Genomic DNA, 17,387 nt, shown 5'->3' on the forward strand with positions numbered 1-17,387 from the left:
ACGAACGAAACCTAAGGACATTTGACAACACTGCTAAACTGTATTCGCACATTCACATTAGAGTATAGTACGTATATCATGAAAATTGTTAGTAGAACGATGTGACATCCAAAACACATGCATAGATCGTACATTTCTAGGAGCTAACAACAAAATTTTGTTCACAGCTTTTTCAGAGCTTTTAAGTTTTTCGTTTCCGATTTCTTTTTTTTGTGGTTTTTTTTTTGTTTTTCTTTTTTGGCTGTCCGTACTCAGTCATGGGGCTCAATGTCGAGGGAGGGACATTGAGATAACAATGCAATTGAATATTATTTTTGGATCTAGGATCTAGAGACATGCATAGGGTTATATCTAAAAATGTGTATGTATGAGTGTGTTTTTGGTTGAGTGTAGAATATTACGTTTAGATTTACATCGAGGAATACGTTTTTGATGGCACAAAGTTGACGCTTAATCATACATATACATCTACGAGTATAATCCATTTTAAGCTAAGGCTAATTTAAACACATGCTATCCAAGCGCATGCCATAACATTAAAGAGAGCATCCTTACTCTCTCTTTCATTCTCTCTACCTCTACCTCTACCTCTCCCTCTCTCGTCTTGGAGTTTTCTCTTGTCAAAATTTCGATTTGCAAACGTAGGCAAAAGGATTCTGGAACAACATTAATGGCACTGGTATTATGAATATGTTTCTTTGCTCTTCTTCTACTTCTTCTCTCTTGTTGTTGTTGTTATACCTTTCAATCTTTCAATCTCTGAGTGATCTGTTTGATCTCAGTGAACTCCCAACATCAAATTTGTAGACAATGCTTCTCTAGATACATCTGAAGATGCAGTTAACTTGTTCTTTTGCTGATTAGCATTACATACATAGAATAACAGTTACATTAAGAATTACAGTTACAAAGTACATACATACAGTATGGTAGACAGCTATGGACTTGGATCTATCTCTAAGCATGGACTAACTGCTGCAAATCCTTGACAACAACAAAAAAAAAAACAATACTGACTGTAATTTCGCCTTCGCTCTCTCTCTCTCTTTTTCTCTCGCTCCCTGGAATACTGTGCGTGCTTTTCGAATTCGAATTCCATTTCACATGGTATGGGTGCGGGCCACAGTGCCCCGCCGCCGGGACTAGCTGAAGTAGCTGCGTCATAAGCTGATCAACGTCGCCTTGCGCTGCGCCTCCAAGCGCATCTCGAGCATCGCATACGGCGGCACACTGATCACCAGCAGCACCACCAATGCTATGATCTTCATCGATTCGCAGAGAAATCCGTGGGCCGCAAATGTGACGCCCAATCCAAGGAATCGCAGCGCTTGCAGCGGCGCCGTCACCTCCGTCACATGCTCGTGCTGCACGTGATTGAGGGTGACGAGCGAGAGCAAGAGCGTCTCCCACATCCCGTTGCAGGCGCCCCACGATGCGGCTATCACATAGAAGAGTGCGCTGTCGTCGCTCGACGGCTTCCAGCTGGACAGCGCCAGCAGCAGACACGAGTGAAAGAAGAAGCCAGCCACTGTAAGTAAAGGAGAAAAGAATTAGTGACTGTGTGTATGTAGAACAAGTAAGAAAGCTACAGTCGAGTGTGCTCGACTGTGAGATACCGTTACACATTTTGAATAAAAGCAAAATATTGCAGTAACGCGAATTTCGAACACAAAACGAAAACATAACGGTGTTTGCTGACAGGCACCAAAAGTGTTGTTGTCAACATGAGCGACGAAGAAGACGAAATATCGCCTTGGAGCTGGCAAAGAATAAAACCTAAGCCAAAGGGAATTAAGAGACAAAACCAAGTTTCTCCGATTCTTCTAAAGAAAAAATTTGCCCTGGACACCGGACCCAGCACTAGCAGCAATAAATTCTCTATCTTATCGGAACGCTCATCGACTGAAAAAGGTAATAATGCAGACGAAATCGAAACTCTGGACTTGACAACTGAAGAAAAAATTGATGAACCTGCCAGACCGCCACCTATCTTCTTATCGGATGTTAGTGATATAAGAAGTATGCTAGACTACCTCGAAAGGAAAATTAAAAAAGAAAATTTCCTTTATAAAACTCAACGAGATGGCCAAGTGAGAGTTATGGTTAAGTCTGTTGATGAATATAGATCCCTCGTTAAAACTCTTTCTAATGATTTTGTCAAGTTCCACACATACCAGCTTAAACACGAAAGAGCATTTAGAGTCGTTATAAAGAATTTGCACTTCTCCACGGATATTGCAGTAATTAAACAAGATGTGGAGTCCAAAGGTCACTCTGTTAGGAACATAAATAACATTAAAAGTCGTGCAACTAAAGAGCCACTAAATCTATTCTTTCTGGACATTGAGCCCAACAAAAATAACAAGGACATATATGAAATTAAGCACATTGGTAACGCAATTGTTAAAATAGAACCTCCTCACAAAGTAAAAGACATTGTCCAGTGCCACCGTTGCCAAGAATTTGGGCACACAAAATCCTACTGCTCCAAAACTCATAGGTGCGTAAAATGCTCTCGCAGGCATCCCAGCGATCTATGCCCAAAAGATAGAGAACAACCGGCAAAATGTGCGAATTGCAACGAAGATCATGCTGCCAGCTACAAAGGATGTAGAGTTTATAAGGAGCTCATATCTAAAAAATTAGCTACTGGTCGAAAACAGATGCATTACAAGGACCATACTAAAAATGATTCTGCAATTTTTCAATCACCTATTGTGTCAACCCAACAACCAAAAGACTATCAATCATACGCCCAAGTTGCTGCAGAAAATAATAATTCGAATACCTCTCTTGAAAGAATTGAACATCTCTTAGAAAAACAATTTGAACTCACCAATAACTTACTTAACATGATAATGTTACTGGTCAATAAACTATGCAAATAAGTCTAAACTTAGGAATCTGGAACGCCAATGGGCTTTCTAACCATGTTAATGAGATATCACTATTTTTAAAAACAAATTCAATTGACATCATGCTTGTTTCTGAAACACACTTCACCAGTAAATCCTTTTTTAGAGTAGTTGGATATGACATAATAAGAGCTGATCATCCGTCTGATAGAGCTCATGGAGGCGCAGCAATTCTTGTTAAGAAGGGTCTGAAATTTAAAATCATGGACAGCACTAGAGAAAATGCTATGCAGGCTGCCACAATTGAGATTAAATGCATGCATGCAGATGTCTCAATCTCAGCAATATATCTCCCACCAAGATATTCATTAAAAGAGCTCGATTTTAAGAACTTCTTTCAAGGACTGGGGTCAAAGTTTATTGTTGGAGGCGACTTTAATGCCAAACACCCATGGTGGGGCTCCAGATTAATTAACCCTAAGGGATCCGAATTATATAAATGCATACGAAACAATAATATAACAACTCTCTCAACTGGTAAGCCTACATACTGGCCTACAGATACTCGTAAAACTCCAGACTTGATTGACTTCGTAGCATTCTCTGGTATCCCTCAAACACATATGCGCGTAATGGAAAGTTTCGATCTTAATTCAGATCACTCTCCGATAATAGCAACCTATAGCACTATAGCTCATATGCTCGACAAGCCCTATAAAGTCATCTCTGCTTCCACAGACATTAACGCGTTTAAAAACTACCTTGAAGAAGCCATTACTCTAGACATTTCGTTAAAAACAGGAGAGGAAATAGACTATGCTGTGGAGCATTTCATAAATACAATTCACAGAGCGAGCTACATAAATACAAATCATACCCACAGAAACCAACAACCAAACCAATTATACCTTTCCACTGAAATTCGAGAAAAGATTCAACACAAAAGGAACCTGAGAAAACGTTGGCAAGAAACTCACTATCCTGCAGACAAAAGACTATACAACAAAGCTGCATCTGAGCTTAGACAATTACTGTCCAACTTACGAAATGAATCTCTAGCTGCATATTTGAGAAATTTAGAACCAAATTCTAGCAACAAAGAGTATAACCTGTGGAGAGCAACTAAGTATCTAAAGAGACCAGCAAAAAGAAACTTAATTATCCGTAAAAACAATGGAAACTGGTGTAGATCTGACGAAGAACAAGCTGAGGCATTTGCACAACACCTGCACTCTGTGTTCCAGCCAAATGACATTGACAATCCTATGACAGAAGCTGAAATAGAAAACTTTCTTGGGTCACCTTGTCAAATGAGCTTGCCTATTAAAAGAATTCACTTTGACGAAGTCGTGTCAGAAATTAAATGCTTAAACAATAAAAAATCTCCAGGCCCGGATAAAATAGACGGCATCACTCTTAAAACTCTACCATTAAAATGCATACGATTTCTCACGCTAGTATTTAACGCTATTCTCAGGCTAGACCATTTCCCAAGTCAATGGAAATGTGCAGAAATCATTCTGATCCTTAAGCCAAACAAGCCAGAAGCTGAACTATCATCCTACCGTCCCATTAGTCTGTTGACAATATTCTCGAAAGTATTTGAAAAAATACTACTTAAGAGGATGTTGCCAATTTTGGACGAACTTGCCATCATTCCAGAATATCAATTCGGATTTAGAAGAGGCCACGGCACCACTGAACAATGTCACAGGGTTATTAATGAAATTGTATATGCACTTGAGAACAAAAAATACTGTACTGCTACGTTTCTCGATGTTCAACAAGCGTTTGATCGTGTTTGGCACAATGGATTGCTCTTCAAGATAAAGAATTGGCTACCTGCCCCATACTATCTATTACTGAGATCCTACTTGTCGAAAAGATGCTTCTACGTTCAGCAGAGAAATGATACGTCAACACTATTTCTCATAAACGCAGGCGTTCCTCAAGGGAGTGTACTGGGACCAGTCCTCTACACTCTATACACGGCAGATATGCCAGCAACAAACAACTGCACCATTGCAACATATGCTGACGATACAGCCATTCTGGCAACAAGCTCTTCCCGAGACGAAGCATCTCAGCTGTTGCAAAGTGAGCTCAGTCTGATTGAAGCCTGGTTTCTTCGCTGGAAAATTAAAATAAATTCCCTGAAGTCTGTCTAAATAACTTTTGCACTAAGACCAGGAAGATGCCCAAATGTAACACTATACGGCTCAGCAATTCCAGAAGATACCTGTGTGAAGTATCTTGGCATGCACCTCGACCGCAGACTAACATGGAAACCGCACTTAAAAGCGAAATGTCAACAACTTAAAATAAAAACACTGAAAATGTCCTGGTTACTAAGTAGAAAATCAGCGGTTACTTTGGAAAACAAAATTCTCCTCTACAAAGCCATTTTGAAGCCTGTTTGGACATACGCTATTCAGCTCTGGGGAACAACTAGCAATTCAAATATTGAAATACTTCAGCGCTACCAATCAAAAACATTGCGACAAATTGTTAATGCTCCATTTTATGTAACCAATGCAAATATTCACAGAGATTTAAATATTCCAACTATAAAAGAAGAGATTAAGAAATATAGTAAAAAATACACAGACAGACTTCACAATCATGAAAATAATTTAGCCCTAGCTCTTTTAGACAATAGCTCAACTGTTAGAAGACTTAAAAGATTTCACATTCTTGATCTCCCTGATAGGTAAATTTTAAGTAAACAAGATGTTATATTTAATAGCAGGTTTCACTGGAAATCTGCTATTCCTGTTATGTAAATATTAGTCATAAAATTTTCTTATTGTCTTAAGACAGATTGTAAATAAAAAATTAAACGAAAAAAAAAAAATTATTTTGAAAATATACCAAAAATTCTAAAAAGAATACTGACTATATACCAAATTATACCACGTTCAAAATATACCACAATATACCAGATTGTCAGCAAAAGCAGCCCTAGTAATTAATAACTTCGACAATTTTTATCTGATCGTAACCATTTTCAAGAATCACAACTACTATAGTTATTATTGTATGTACCAAAATTCGCGACTCTAGCTTTAATATTACGCTTGTTATTCGATTTTACGTGCAAACATAACAAATGCTGTCGAACAAAAATTATAGCTCTATCTCTTATAGTCTCTGAGATCTAGGTGTTCACACGGACAGACGGAAAGACGGACATGGCTAGATCGTCTCGGCTGTTGACGGTGATCAAGAATATATATTTACTTTATGGGATCGGAGATGCCTCCTTCTACCTGTTACGTACGTTTCTTGCCGGCACAAAGTTATAACCCCCTTCTAACCTATCGGTAGCGGGTATAAAAATATGTTGCTAACTGCTTGAAGATTCCTGTCTCTAAAGTATATATTATATAAACAACGCAAATATTACTAACTGAAGTGATGACTTGAACTGTTGTTGGATCAAAATTAAAAACTGAGGCAGTTTAAATGCTTATTTTATTGGCGATCAATTTATTATAATGGCGCAATTGAAACGTCAAGCAAAATTGTCTTAAACGCAATAAACACATAAATATTTAACATATGGGCATTTCCAAAATCGCGCACGGGACATTCGTACGCGTTCAAAGTAAAAACACGGTAAAAAGGAAACGTTTTTTTTTCAAATGAAAAGCTTAATGTATAGCATTTTATTAGCTCTTTTCGCTCTTTTTTTTTTTTTTAATTCAATTTGAAGTAAATTCGCACGGGACATCGCGCACGGGACATTTTTTACCGCCACTATTTTTATGTTCTTGTCATTGCTGTTGTTGAGAAATATTTGAAAAATACATCGAAAAAACATTTTTAAATTAACAAAAATAGTGAATTTATTTATTTTTACAAAAGAAGAAACTTAAGAAATACTTTAATAAATTGTTGTGTTTTTTTAAATCGAAAAAGTTTAACTTCAATGATATTTACATTAAATTAATTGTAATATAGATTGTTGTATTAATTTATTATTTATGTTATTTTAATATTATAAATTTATTTAATACAAAGAATAGTATCTTGCAAGGAATAAGCAGTCCTCGCTGCTTTTACCTCGTTATAAGACGACGAAAAAAAGTGTAACTTAGATATACCAGGTATATTTCTTACCTCTTTCCATTTTTCGTCTAAATTGTATTTCAAAATATCTTTGTTAATTTCATCTGTTGACAAAAAAATTAGTTGTACACCTTTAACATATTGGAGTGCACACTGATAAAAAGAGAATGCATCAGGTAAAACCATACTTTTGGATTTTGTCATCTGCCAAACTTTTCGTTTTACTACTGCTCCAACACCATCAACAGCTCCTTTCCCATGAGAGCTAGCAAAAAAATTCCACTCCAATGTTGGACATTCTATTAATGCTGCTATATCAGCTAGGCTTGACAATATGAATTTATTTTTAAACTGCGAACAGCAGCCATCAGAAAAAATTAATATTTTTGAAAAACTTCCATATGATGTCTTAATATTTTTCAAAATCTCCACCAAAAAAACAAAAACATCGAGCTTATTGTGCGTTAACTTGTCACTGACAAGAGCAAACGACTTTTTAACGCCTCGCAGCCAAGCTACACAAGTAAAAATGGTTACCTGCCGATAATTAAAATGAGCACTTTGTATCTCATTTTGACTTGTGAGCCTATAATTTTCGGCAAAATCAATTTGAATCACCAATTCAGTTGAAGTTGATGTGTTTTCTTTTGCTTCATCAAAATATTTTTGCTGGGCTCTTTTGACAAAAAAATGCGTTTTAAAAGAGGGCAATGCCATTTCCAACTCAACAATAAGATCCGATAGAGTTGCATCGGTTGTTGAAAGGGCCATGGTGTTATTAATTTTGCGCCAATGCTGCCAACTTACTTCATCATTCATATTGTGTAAATATGAGAGAGGAATAAGTTGGTATCTTAAATCGTTTAAGCACTTCTTACAATTGCTTGTCATGCAATTTTCACTAAGTATATTGCAGCAAACAGTTTTAAGAAAGCTTTCGAAATTGCTGGGGAAAAATGGCATAATTTTTGCACAGCTTTCCAGCAAATAACCGAAGTTAGCATGGTACATGCAAACACACATATTGTGCGGCGTTTTATTTATTAATTGCACATGACGTGGCCGCATCTTAAAAAAATAGGACTTACAAATTTTTACGGTGGGATTGTCGTTTTTGAAGAGCTCATATGCTTCACGCACTGTCGTCATCATGAAACGTTTGGCAACTACCTCGCCTGCTGTCAAAATTGTGTCCCTTTTTCCTGAGGCCTGGACACTAATATTGTCATTAGTATAAAACTCTTTAATTGAGCTAACTAAGCTCTCTGGTAGGGTCTTTTCGAATTTAGTTTTCGTAATCTTTTTTTGGGGAATTTCTTTAAATTTGTTTAACAAAATTTCAAGTACTCTTACTTTTTTTTCTATGTCTCTTGGCAGAGCATTCTCAACCTTTTTTACTGCTTTCCCCAAGGTTTGCTTGCATTTGTAGGGATTTTTCTTTTTTGCAGCATCGTTTTCTGCTTCTATTTTTTCTGCATCTCTCTTTTCTGCTAGCCTTTGCCGATATTGGCTCTTTCGTATTCGCTCAATCTGTCTCCTGTTGTCCACTACTTCATTAATTCCATTTGTCGCCGTTTTGCAGTTTAGCCTAGTGTTCCGCATTCTTTCCTTGTTCTTTAATTTATAATTTTCCCATTTTATTGGGTCTTCCTTCAACTTTTCTCTCCACCGTTTACATGTTTCTCTTCTTTTTTGGCAACTCGTTACACTCATCTACATTTAAATAATTTAAAATTTTATATAGTTTACAAAAAATATACAAAAATTATTTATATAATTATGTTGTGTACTTACGGTCGCGCACGGGACAAACTTTAAACGATCACCAAAAATCCAAATATTTTTTTTTCTCCAAAATTTTTTTATATATTCACTGCACGCACAAACTCTGTTTGCAAAAAAAATTTGATGCAATTCGAGCGAGTGATTTGGATCTTCTGATAAGAAATGTTGTTTTTCGGTCGCGCACGGGACATTAAAATAAGTGATAAAGCAAATCAAAATTTTTACCGTTATTGGTGATCGCATGTTACTTTTTGCGTTCTCTTTCGTTTCTTGCAATCTCCAAATGATTTTACAAAGCAAAAGACAAAAGCATAATTCATTTATTTTAGAAGTTGTTATCAAAACAAAATATGCCCTACAAACATCATAATCACAAGAGGTGCGTTTGCGCGACTTTGCATTCGCATATGGGCATTTCTCAAAGTCGCGAACGTACGTTCGTACGAGATAAATTAGAAAAATAAAATCGAAAACAAACGTTTCCTGAAACTTTTTTTTTACTCTTCGATAGCATTTGTATAGCTCTTTGGTTAGTGTAAATGATGGGGCTTACCGATTTTTAATTTTCATAATATTGTCAAAAAACATGCGGTCGCGAACGTACGCGAAATGGAAGTCGACTTTGGCTTAATACAGTAAAATGCAAAACTCTGCGAATTGAGACGGAATATTTTAAAGAAATAACTTTACATTTAAAATAGAATCATGTAGCTTTCTATTAAGCCTACTCCCAAGAAAATATCTCCATTTATTTATTTTTAATTTAATTAAGTTCCGGTCGCGAACGTACGGTCGCGAACGTACGATTTTTCCATGTTGTTTTATTTATTAAATTTTTATATTTACCACAACTTTTTTTTATTAATAACTTCATATTTCATAAAAACAAACGGATTTAACTCAATTTAATGTGTCTAATAACATTTAAAAGCAAAAAAAATAAATTTTTATTAAATATGAAAAATGTACTGAAATTTATTAATAGCAAGAAAAATATGTAATAAATAATAAGTAATAACTAACAAGTAATAAGTAACTGCAAACGACATAGTTTTCAAAAACAAAAACAAAAAAAAATTTTTTTTTTTTAAATCCATGCGACGCTAGTAAAAATCGACATATGCTTATAGGTAAGGTCGCGAACGTACGCTACTTTGACAATCAATAAAAAAAAATTGGTTTGAGTAACCCCAACGATTTTTTATATTTAAAATATATATACCAAAATCACTTAACACGCGAAGTTTCATTCACCTGCTTGCACTTATTGCAGAGCAATTACAATAAAATGATGTTTTTGGTCGCGAACGTACGATTTGAACATAGATAAGAAGCAAAATAAAAATAAACAGTTAATTGAACAATTTTTCGCTCACTTTGCATTTTTATCTTATTATTGGATTGCTATTAAGAGATTTGGTAGAAAAAGAGCAAACATATCATATGTTTTCTTTGCGAAATAATAAAACAAAAAAATGCATACAAAAGGAGCTAAAAGAGAAAAAATTACATTTTTTCAGTTTGCAGGCAAATTTTTTTATAAAAACAACCGAGATATGCTACGGATCCATTGTATTATAAACATTTGGATATTTCTTTATGACATTATACAAAAAAATACGATGAATGTGAAGATTTTTTTTTTCGGTCGTGGTTTACCTTTCTTTGAGAATTGCCCATATTTTGAAATCTATAAATGATAAATGCAAAATTCTTTCAAGTTTATTAAACTTAAATATTTCTTTATGTAACCATGTTAAAAAAAATCATTTTCAAGAACTTTTAGTTTTTTGGCCGCGGTGGACCTTTCTGTGGAAATGCCCATATACAGACGAAACTGAACAAATCGACTGCTATACAACAGTCAAAGTGCATTTGCCCCAAAAAGTATGCTACTTTTTTTGCTTCAAAAAATGTATTTTGTCCTTTGAAGCACTTTTTCGCGACTTTTTTTTAGATCAGAAGGAATGGAGGTAAATTAATGCAATTAAGATATGTTAAAACATATATTTAAAAGTAAAAAAAAATAGTTTTTTCATAAAAAAAAACAAAATGGCGGTGGCCTCTGCGCTGAGACTAGCGCAGTGCTGTAAGTTTCAAAGTCGAAATTTCACTATAAACTAGGGTAGTTTTTTTGCCAACTAAAAATTACCCAAACAACTTTTTAAAAAAAACCGTACGACCGTCGAAATTTCGAACGAAAATGCTGAAAATTGTTTGAATTATAGTGGGTGTCAATTTCAAGAACCGTGTTTCGAGTAAAACGCGTTTAAAGTTTGGATGTATCACTACTTGTAACGCTCCCCTTAAATTTACTTATTTCGACAATAAATTTTTGTACTCACAGATGACGACAATGCGCTTGGTGTGTCGCAGCAGCATGCTCAGCGTGCAGGAGACAATGAGCTGCATCAATCCCATGCCGATGAGAGCACCGGCGATCATGCCAATGCCCAAGGAGCAGGAGACAAAGGCGCGCAAGAAATCGCCCAGCATGTAGCTCTGTTCGGTGCCCACAAAATAGGCCAAGGGTCCGGCAAAGAGCAACGTATCAGTGACATCCTTGGCGGCGCGCTCCTGTCTACCGCTAGTGGCTAGTCCCTGTCGACCCTGAATCAGAGAGAGGAGCAGCGCAATCAGCGAGAGCAGCACATAGAGCCAGAGCAGCGATTGGCCGCCAGCTCGACTGCCGCTCTCAATGAAGCCGGCATAAATCGAAGACGACGACGTTGTCGTGCTGCTGTTGCTGTCCAGCTGTGACGTCCAGCTGAGCTGAGACTGCTGCAGCGGACACATGTCGGCGCCACAGATGCGTTCGCCATGCTCGTTGCGATTGTAAAAGTCCTCGAATTGCGGCAGATTGGTCGGCAATGTGGCATTCCCCAGCTGCTGCTGCTGCTGCTGCTTCTCCTCGTTGGCCGACGAGCAGCTCCAATCGTTGGCATTGCAGGCCAACAACAACGAGGCCAACAACGCACCCAAAATGAGGCCCAGATCCTGCGAGGCACGAAACCAGCGAGCCAAACGTCGCACCTTCTGATCCCGATTGCAGAACATCTTGTGCTCCTCGTGCAGCGCATCCGCTGGCGTCCCCGACGACGCCGCCGTCAACGTCTGAGCCGCACCCAAGGCGCACTCGTGTTGCGAGCAACTCAATCGGCCGCCATAGTGAACAATCAAGGCGGCCTTGCAACTGTTCGCCGCACTCAAAGTGAGGCCGAGCAGCAAGTACGCCGGCAACAGCGTGTAGATCGAGGCATAGAGATGTGACAGCAGAAACAGTGTGACGGCCACACAATTGCCGGCCAGCAGTGGAGCGTAACCATAGCGTCGAATGAGTCGAGTGCTGGGCAAGCACATCGCTGCCGCCAGCAGAAAGAGTGCACTCAACAGCAGCGATCCAATGTTGGGTCCAATCTGCAGCCACTGCTCGCGATGATGCCACACCGAACTGGAGCCCTGCAACGCCATCACCGGCAGCAGCACAGCACTCATCAAGCCATGGGCGATGGTCAGGCAGGTGAATTGACGCCACACCTTTTGACGCACATGGGCGGGCACCTTGTGGCGGCAGTTGCGATTGTTCAGCGTGATCAGACGGCGTATCGAGGTCGCTCCAATCGAGCTGTTGATCGATTCGCGACGTCGCGATGCCGCCAGCGCCGCCTGCACCTGATACGACGACACGGGATTGATGCGATGCGAACGCGTCGAGATCGGCGATGGTGAGTAAGCGGTCAAATGCTGCAAGTAAACGAAACAACAAGTTAAAGTAAGTGCGTGATATTTGTGTACTCTTAGCAAGAGAAAGAGACAGAGAAGGAGCAGACAGAGCAAAGCCTTGTTTTTCCTGAGTAATAATGCACTTCTATCTATGGATTCCTATGCGACACAATTGTAAGCCTCTTAAAAGTTATCTCATAAGAATACTAAACTAATTCAATTAATTTTCTTTAATAAAGTCATTGATGACACGCCCACATTCCCGATATATTTCTAAAAAAAAAAAACCTAAACACATTACTTTACTCCACCGAAAACAAAGCTTGATTCTCAGACCACAGCTTCCATAGCATACTTTTTGGGGCCAAATAAAAAGTTAAGATTAATATGAGTGCTGGAGAGAAGTGTCTTGGAAATTAACTATAGTCAATACAAATTTGAAACCATTTCTACTTTTAGCCAGTCTGAATTAAATTAATACCTAATGTCACATTTGAAAGCTTAAATTATGAAATATTTTAAAAGTAAACTAAACCCAAACGTGGCAATCATTCAATGCATTGCTTCTACTAGCATACAAATACACTAATTTTATAATAAGTTAGCTTTGGCTGAGTGTGTATTCTAATCCAAAACCAAATGCAGTTGCAATTATTTAGCCTTGAGCCATTCGCTCAACTGTCGATTGTGAGTCTCGAGAGAGAGAAATGCGTCTTTGTTTAAGTTTTAATTAGATATTGTGCAACTACTGTGGAAATTAATCCGATAGCTTCGATGCTTCGACATTTGCGTATCTCGCCCGCAACCCTCACATCGCACTTTAATTCAATTCCAAGTATTTCAAGTTGCTGATTGAGTAACATTGAGCTAAATTGAAGCTGAAGCACAGTGAATTCTATAAATAAATGACGAGTGTTGTTGCCGCTGGCTCTGTCTCCTTCTCTGTCTCCCTCTCCATCTCTGTTTGTGGCTGTTTACATTTTCTCAGTTGCCCACTCACCTCCATCATTTGCTCATCCCAGATATTCTGGGCTCCACCCGAGCTGCGCGTCCTTGTTCGCAGCACGCGATGTCGTGTGGTCAGCGAGTGTCGATGTTGTTGCTGATGCTGTTGCTGCTGCTGTTGTTGCTGCTGCTGCGCATGATGATGCGAATGCTGATGCTGATGTTGATGCTGATACGTGTGTGAATGGAACGGATGCGGATACTTTTTGCCAGCCATTCCCAGCATGGCAAGGCCAGTCAGTGTTGTCATTGTTGTTGCCGATGCGGTTGTCGCCACTGTTGTCGTTGCGGTTGTTGTTGTTGCCGTCGCTGCTGCTGCTGCTGCTGTCGAAGTCGATTGATTCTTGGTACCATGACCACTACTCAGCTCGCCATTGCCATTACCACCAGCTCCTCCTCCTCCCAGTCCGTTAACAGCCGTCGTATTTGTGCCCGTCGTTGTCGTGGTGGTCAGACTTAGAGAACCGCCGCCACCGCCGATGCCTAGACCAGCCATGATATAGGCATTATACGATGATTGCTGCAACAGAAAGTAACAAAAGTTATTCAGTGCATATATGATACAAAGTGCGATTCAATTTAAATCATCATTTGGATACCGTAGTGCACTTAGTACACTTATTTAGGCCAAGTTTAATTTAGCTTTCTGTGCAACTGTCAGGCAAATTGGCATATAAATAAACCCACAGACCCATATTGATTAGAATTGCAAATATTGCCAGGTTCAAGATCTTCTAAAAGCATAATTTTGTTGCCGCATCATCATCAGCATCATCATAACAATCCAAATCATATCGATTATGAAATGAAAACAATAAGTTCATAATTAAAATATAAATAAAACAAAATAAATATACATAATAATAACTCAAATAATGTCATATTTAAAATTAAAATAAAAATAATAATAAATATACATAATAGAACACAAATAATTTCGTAATTAAAATATAAATAAAACATAATGTAAAGTATTTATTATTCTTAATAGAACTTAAAAAAATTAATAATTTCAATAAAAAAATAATAATAATAAATAACTTGCATTTAAATAAGTTCACTACGAATCCTAGTTTGACTTGTAAATTGCATTCACATTCGAAGCTGAATCGGTGATCGACAGTGCTGCACTTATCGATAACACCGATTTTCTATCGCCCATAGATAGATTAAGAAGAAGAGTCACACTCACCTTTCGCTGTTGCGCAAACATTGAGAGACGCTCGCGCTCGCGACTCGTGTCCATGACACGCTGCTCCAACAACAGTTCATACTCCCTTCGCTTCTCCCGCTTGCGTTCCGCCTCCTCGAGTTCATGCAAATTTGGTAGGCTGCCCATTTTATCTCCTTGTTTGTTGTTGTCGTGTTGTATCCTATTTGCCAAATTGCGCAAGTTTCAATGACCTTTCTATGAATATTTCTCGCTCAGCTCAGCTCCGTTGTTGTTGTATTTGTAGTTATGGTTTTATTTGCTGCTGTTGTTGTTGTTGTTTCTGTTGCTTCAGTTTGTCTACTTTGCATGCCGGAAACGAAAAGCAGAGAACGGCCATGACTTAAAATTCAATTTTGCAATTTCCATGCATATGCATACACAGACACAATCACATGCATACAGATGCAATTTTATGTTGTTGCTGTGAAGTTAACTGTTGGCGCATTTGTTTGTCGTTTGATGAGTCGTCAACTTCGCTGCCATCGTCATCGACATCGTTATCGTCATTGTGGCTCTTGCTGTCGCCGCCATTTTATTGCCGCTGCACTCGGCCCAAATGCAAACTCTAGTCACGTATACGTATACGTATGCGTATGTGTGCGTGCATATGAATATGCATGAGTGTTGTTGTCTCTGTTGTTGTTGTTGTCGTTATTTGGCGTACTCCGCGAACGAGTTCATTGCACTCAGCAGTGAGCTGCCAACTACAGCAGCAGAGCAGGGGCTGCAAAACTGTTGATGATGAGAGAGGGGGGATATGCACCAGTTGCTGTCTCTGTTTATCGATATGTTACATAGACTGTAGAGTGGTTGATGCTGTTGCCGTGTTCTCTGTAATGCAATGTAGATTATGTTAAGTTAATACATATGTATGTACCATAGACATATTTGCATATACATATGTATGTATATGTAAGTAGAACAATTTGCGTGAAAGTAAGTCAAGAATGAATGCGATAGCGAAACGACGACAGCTTGACTTCCGCGCATAAATGCAAACAAACAAACTTATTGCGTTGATTTGCATACTGCCATACACTAACACACACGCATGCATAATAAACATGTTTGTGTGTATTTATTTATGAGCTGCTGCATAAATAGTTAATAGGCCAATGCCAATGTGATAGTCCTCCCCTTGCTCTCTCTCTCTCACCATCGTTCAATGGCTTGCTTGCCTATTCAAATACACACACACACACACACTCGAAGGCGTTCAGAAAAAATCATCAGGTGTGTCCATTGCCTGTGCACACACACATACATATGTAAAGGCACGCTTATATGTACATACGCACACATTGAAAACTCTCATGAGAAGCAAAACGCAAAAAGCTCAATGCAAGAGGACGGACGAACGGACAGACTAAGAGACAGACAGACGATTAGGGGGCGTCGGCGCTGGCAATTGTGCGTAGTTAACTGTAAATGCAGCCATCTTAAAAACTCATCTCTATTTAATTTGCATTTATTGCTGGAATTGCCAACTGTCAAAGATTTTTCAGGAAATTTAAATGGGAAGACGACCTTCGGACAATAAGACAAAACTTGACTTGCCCCGCATCCTCCCCCTCCTTCATCACACAACCCAAGGCTGTGCGAGTTACTGAGGCGTAGTTAACTGATTGGCCGCCACTCTCCACCTCATTTCTCTTTCTCTCTCACGTATCATAAATATATTAAAGCAGAGAACGAAAAACTAATATTTTAAAAGCCAAACCACACACACCCACACACACACAGCAGGCACTCGCACTGATAGCACACATATAAAATGGCACACACATATTTTACACAAGCCTACGCGTATGCATGTGTGCGTAGTTTTCTATTGGTGTGTGTGCGCCATGTTTATTTGCATTACATTTCGAAAAAGTTATGTTTTATTTCAGCGCTTACCTTCTCGTTTATGTATTATTTATATAGCCGAGATAAAATTTGAAATAAAATGTATTGCAATCACTAATTTTGACACGAAGCGCGCTTAGAAGAGACTGCTAAAAGAAATGTCCGTTCTCGTTTTGTGTCTGGCTGTTTCTGTTTTACTGTTTTCCTTTTTTTTTTTGCTTGATGCTTTCGCCTTGTCGTCTCGTTGTTGCCTTCTAATACTCTTCTCTCGCTCTGTAACAGTGCTGCTGCCTCTTCTTCTTCTAATTTGACTAGTACTGCTTCTTCTTCTGCCTCTGCTTCTAAGTCTTCGTCTTCAGCCTCACGCAAACACTGAACCAAAGCCAAACCCTCTGCTGCTTCTGCTGCTGTGACTTTCACTGCTGCTGCTTCTTCTTCAACTGTTGGATGCTGCTTTTACTGCTGCTTCTGCTGCTGTTGTTGTTGTTGTTGCCATCGCAGCTGACATGCGCAGTGATTGATGTTGATGCCATGCCCATGTAAGCAGCCATCGTCCCCCCCCCCCCCACCCCCCGTCCCTCGCCCATCTATTTAATGAAGCTGCTGCTTTGTGGTTCCATTGAGAAAATTGAATTTCCTTGGTATGAAACATGAGCTTACGGCTCTGAAATCCTCTTTTCAAATCAATCAATATTTTCCAACACACATTTTAAACTCAATTTCCAGAATATCGACAAAAAAAAATGCAATTCAATTACGAAAATTGCATTAATTGTATATGAAATGTAGCAAACATTACTGTAAAATCCTAAATTCAATTGCGCGCATTTTTTAAATTACGTAGTAATAATTATAAAAATGAAAAAGCTTCAAAACGTATTTGAATA

The 17,387-nt window shown here is 38.5% G+C and overlaps 1 protein-coding gene across 1 annotated transcript; it reads right to left on the minus strand.

Annotated features, from left to right (window-relative positions):
* Positions 1-582: 582 nt before the first annotated feature.
* On the minus strand, positions 583-17,048 carry LOC117569956 (uncharacterized). Its single transcript, XM_034251329.2, has 5 exons — positions 16,552-17,048; positions 14,632-15,483; positions 13,435-13,959; positions 11,057-12,455; positions 583-1,528 (listed from the first exon to the last, which is right to left on the minus strand). The coding sequence occupies exons 2-5, from the start codon at positions 14,776-14,778 to the stop codon at positions 1,161-1,163; spliced, it is 2,439 nt and encodes an 812-aa protein (XP_034107220.1). The 5' UTR covers positions 14,779-15,483; positions 16,552-17,048; the 3' UTR covers positions 583-1,160.
* Positions 17,049-17,387: the final 339 nt, after the last annotated feature.

The sequence above is a fragment of the Drosophila albomicans genome, chromosome X, assembly GCF_009650485.2.
Source record: "Drosophila albomicans strain 15112-1751.03 chromosome X, ASM965048v2, whole genome shotgun sequence".
Lineage (NCBI taxonomy): Eukaryota > Metazoa > Arthropoda > Insecta > Diptera > Drosophilidae > Drosophila > Drosophila albomicans.

What these genes read in the sequence shown, in the direction of transcription:
- LOC117569956 (XM_034251329.2), bottom strand. Translation starts at nt 14,778, where the DNA reads ATGGGCAGCCTACCAAATTTGCATGAACTCGAGGAGGCGGAACGCAAG. An exon ending in TGTTTGCGCAACAGCGAAAG is followed by an intron (nt 13,960 to 14,631) that starts GTGAGTGTGACT and finishes TTTCTGTTGCAG; the next exon opens with CAATCATCGTATAATGCCTA. An exon ending in CAAGCGCATTGTCGTCATCT is followed by an intron (nt 1,529 to 11,056) that starts GTGAGTACAAAA and finishes CTTTACTTACAG; the next exon opens with TGGCTGGCTTCTTCTTTCAC.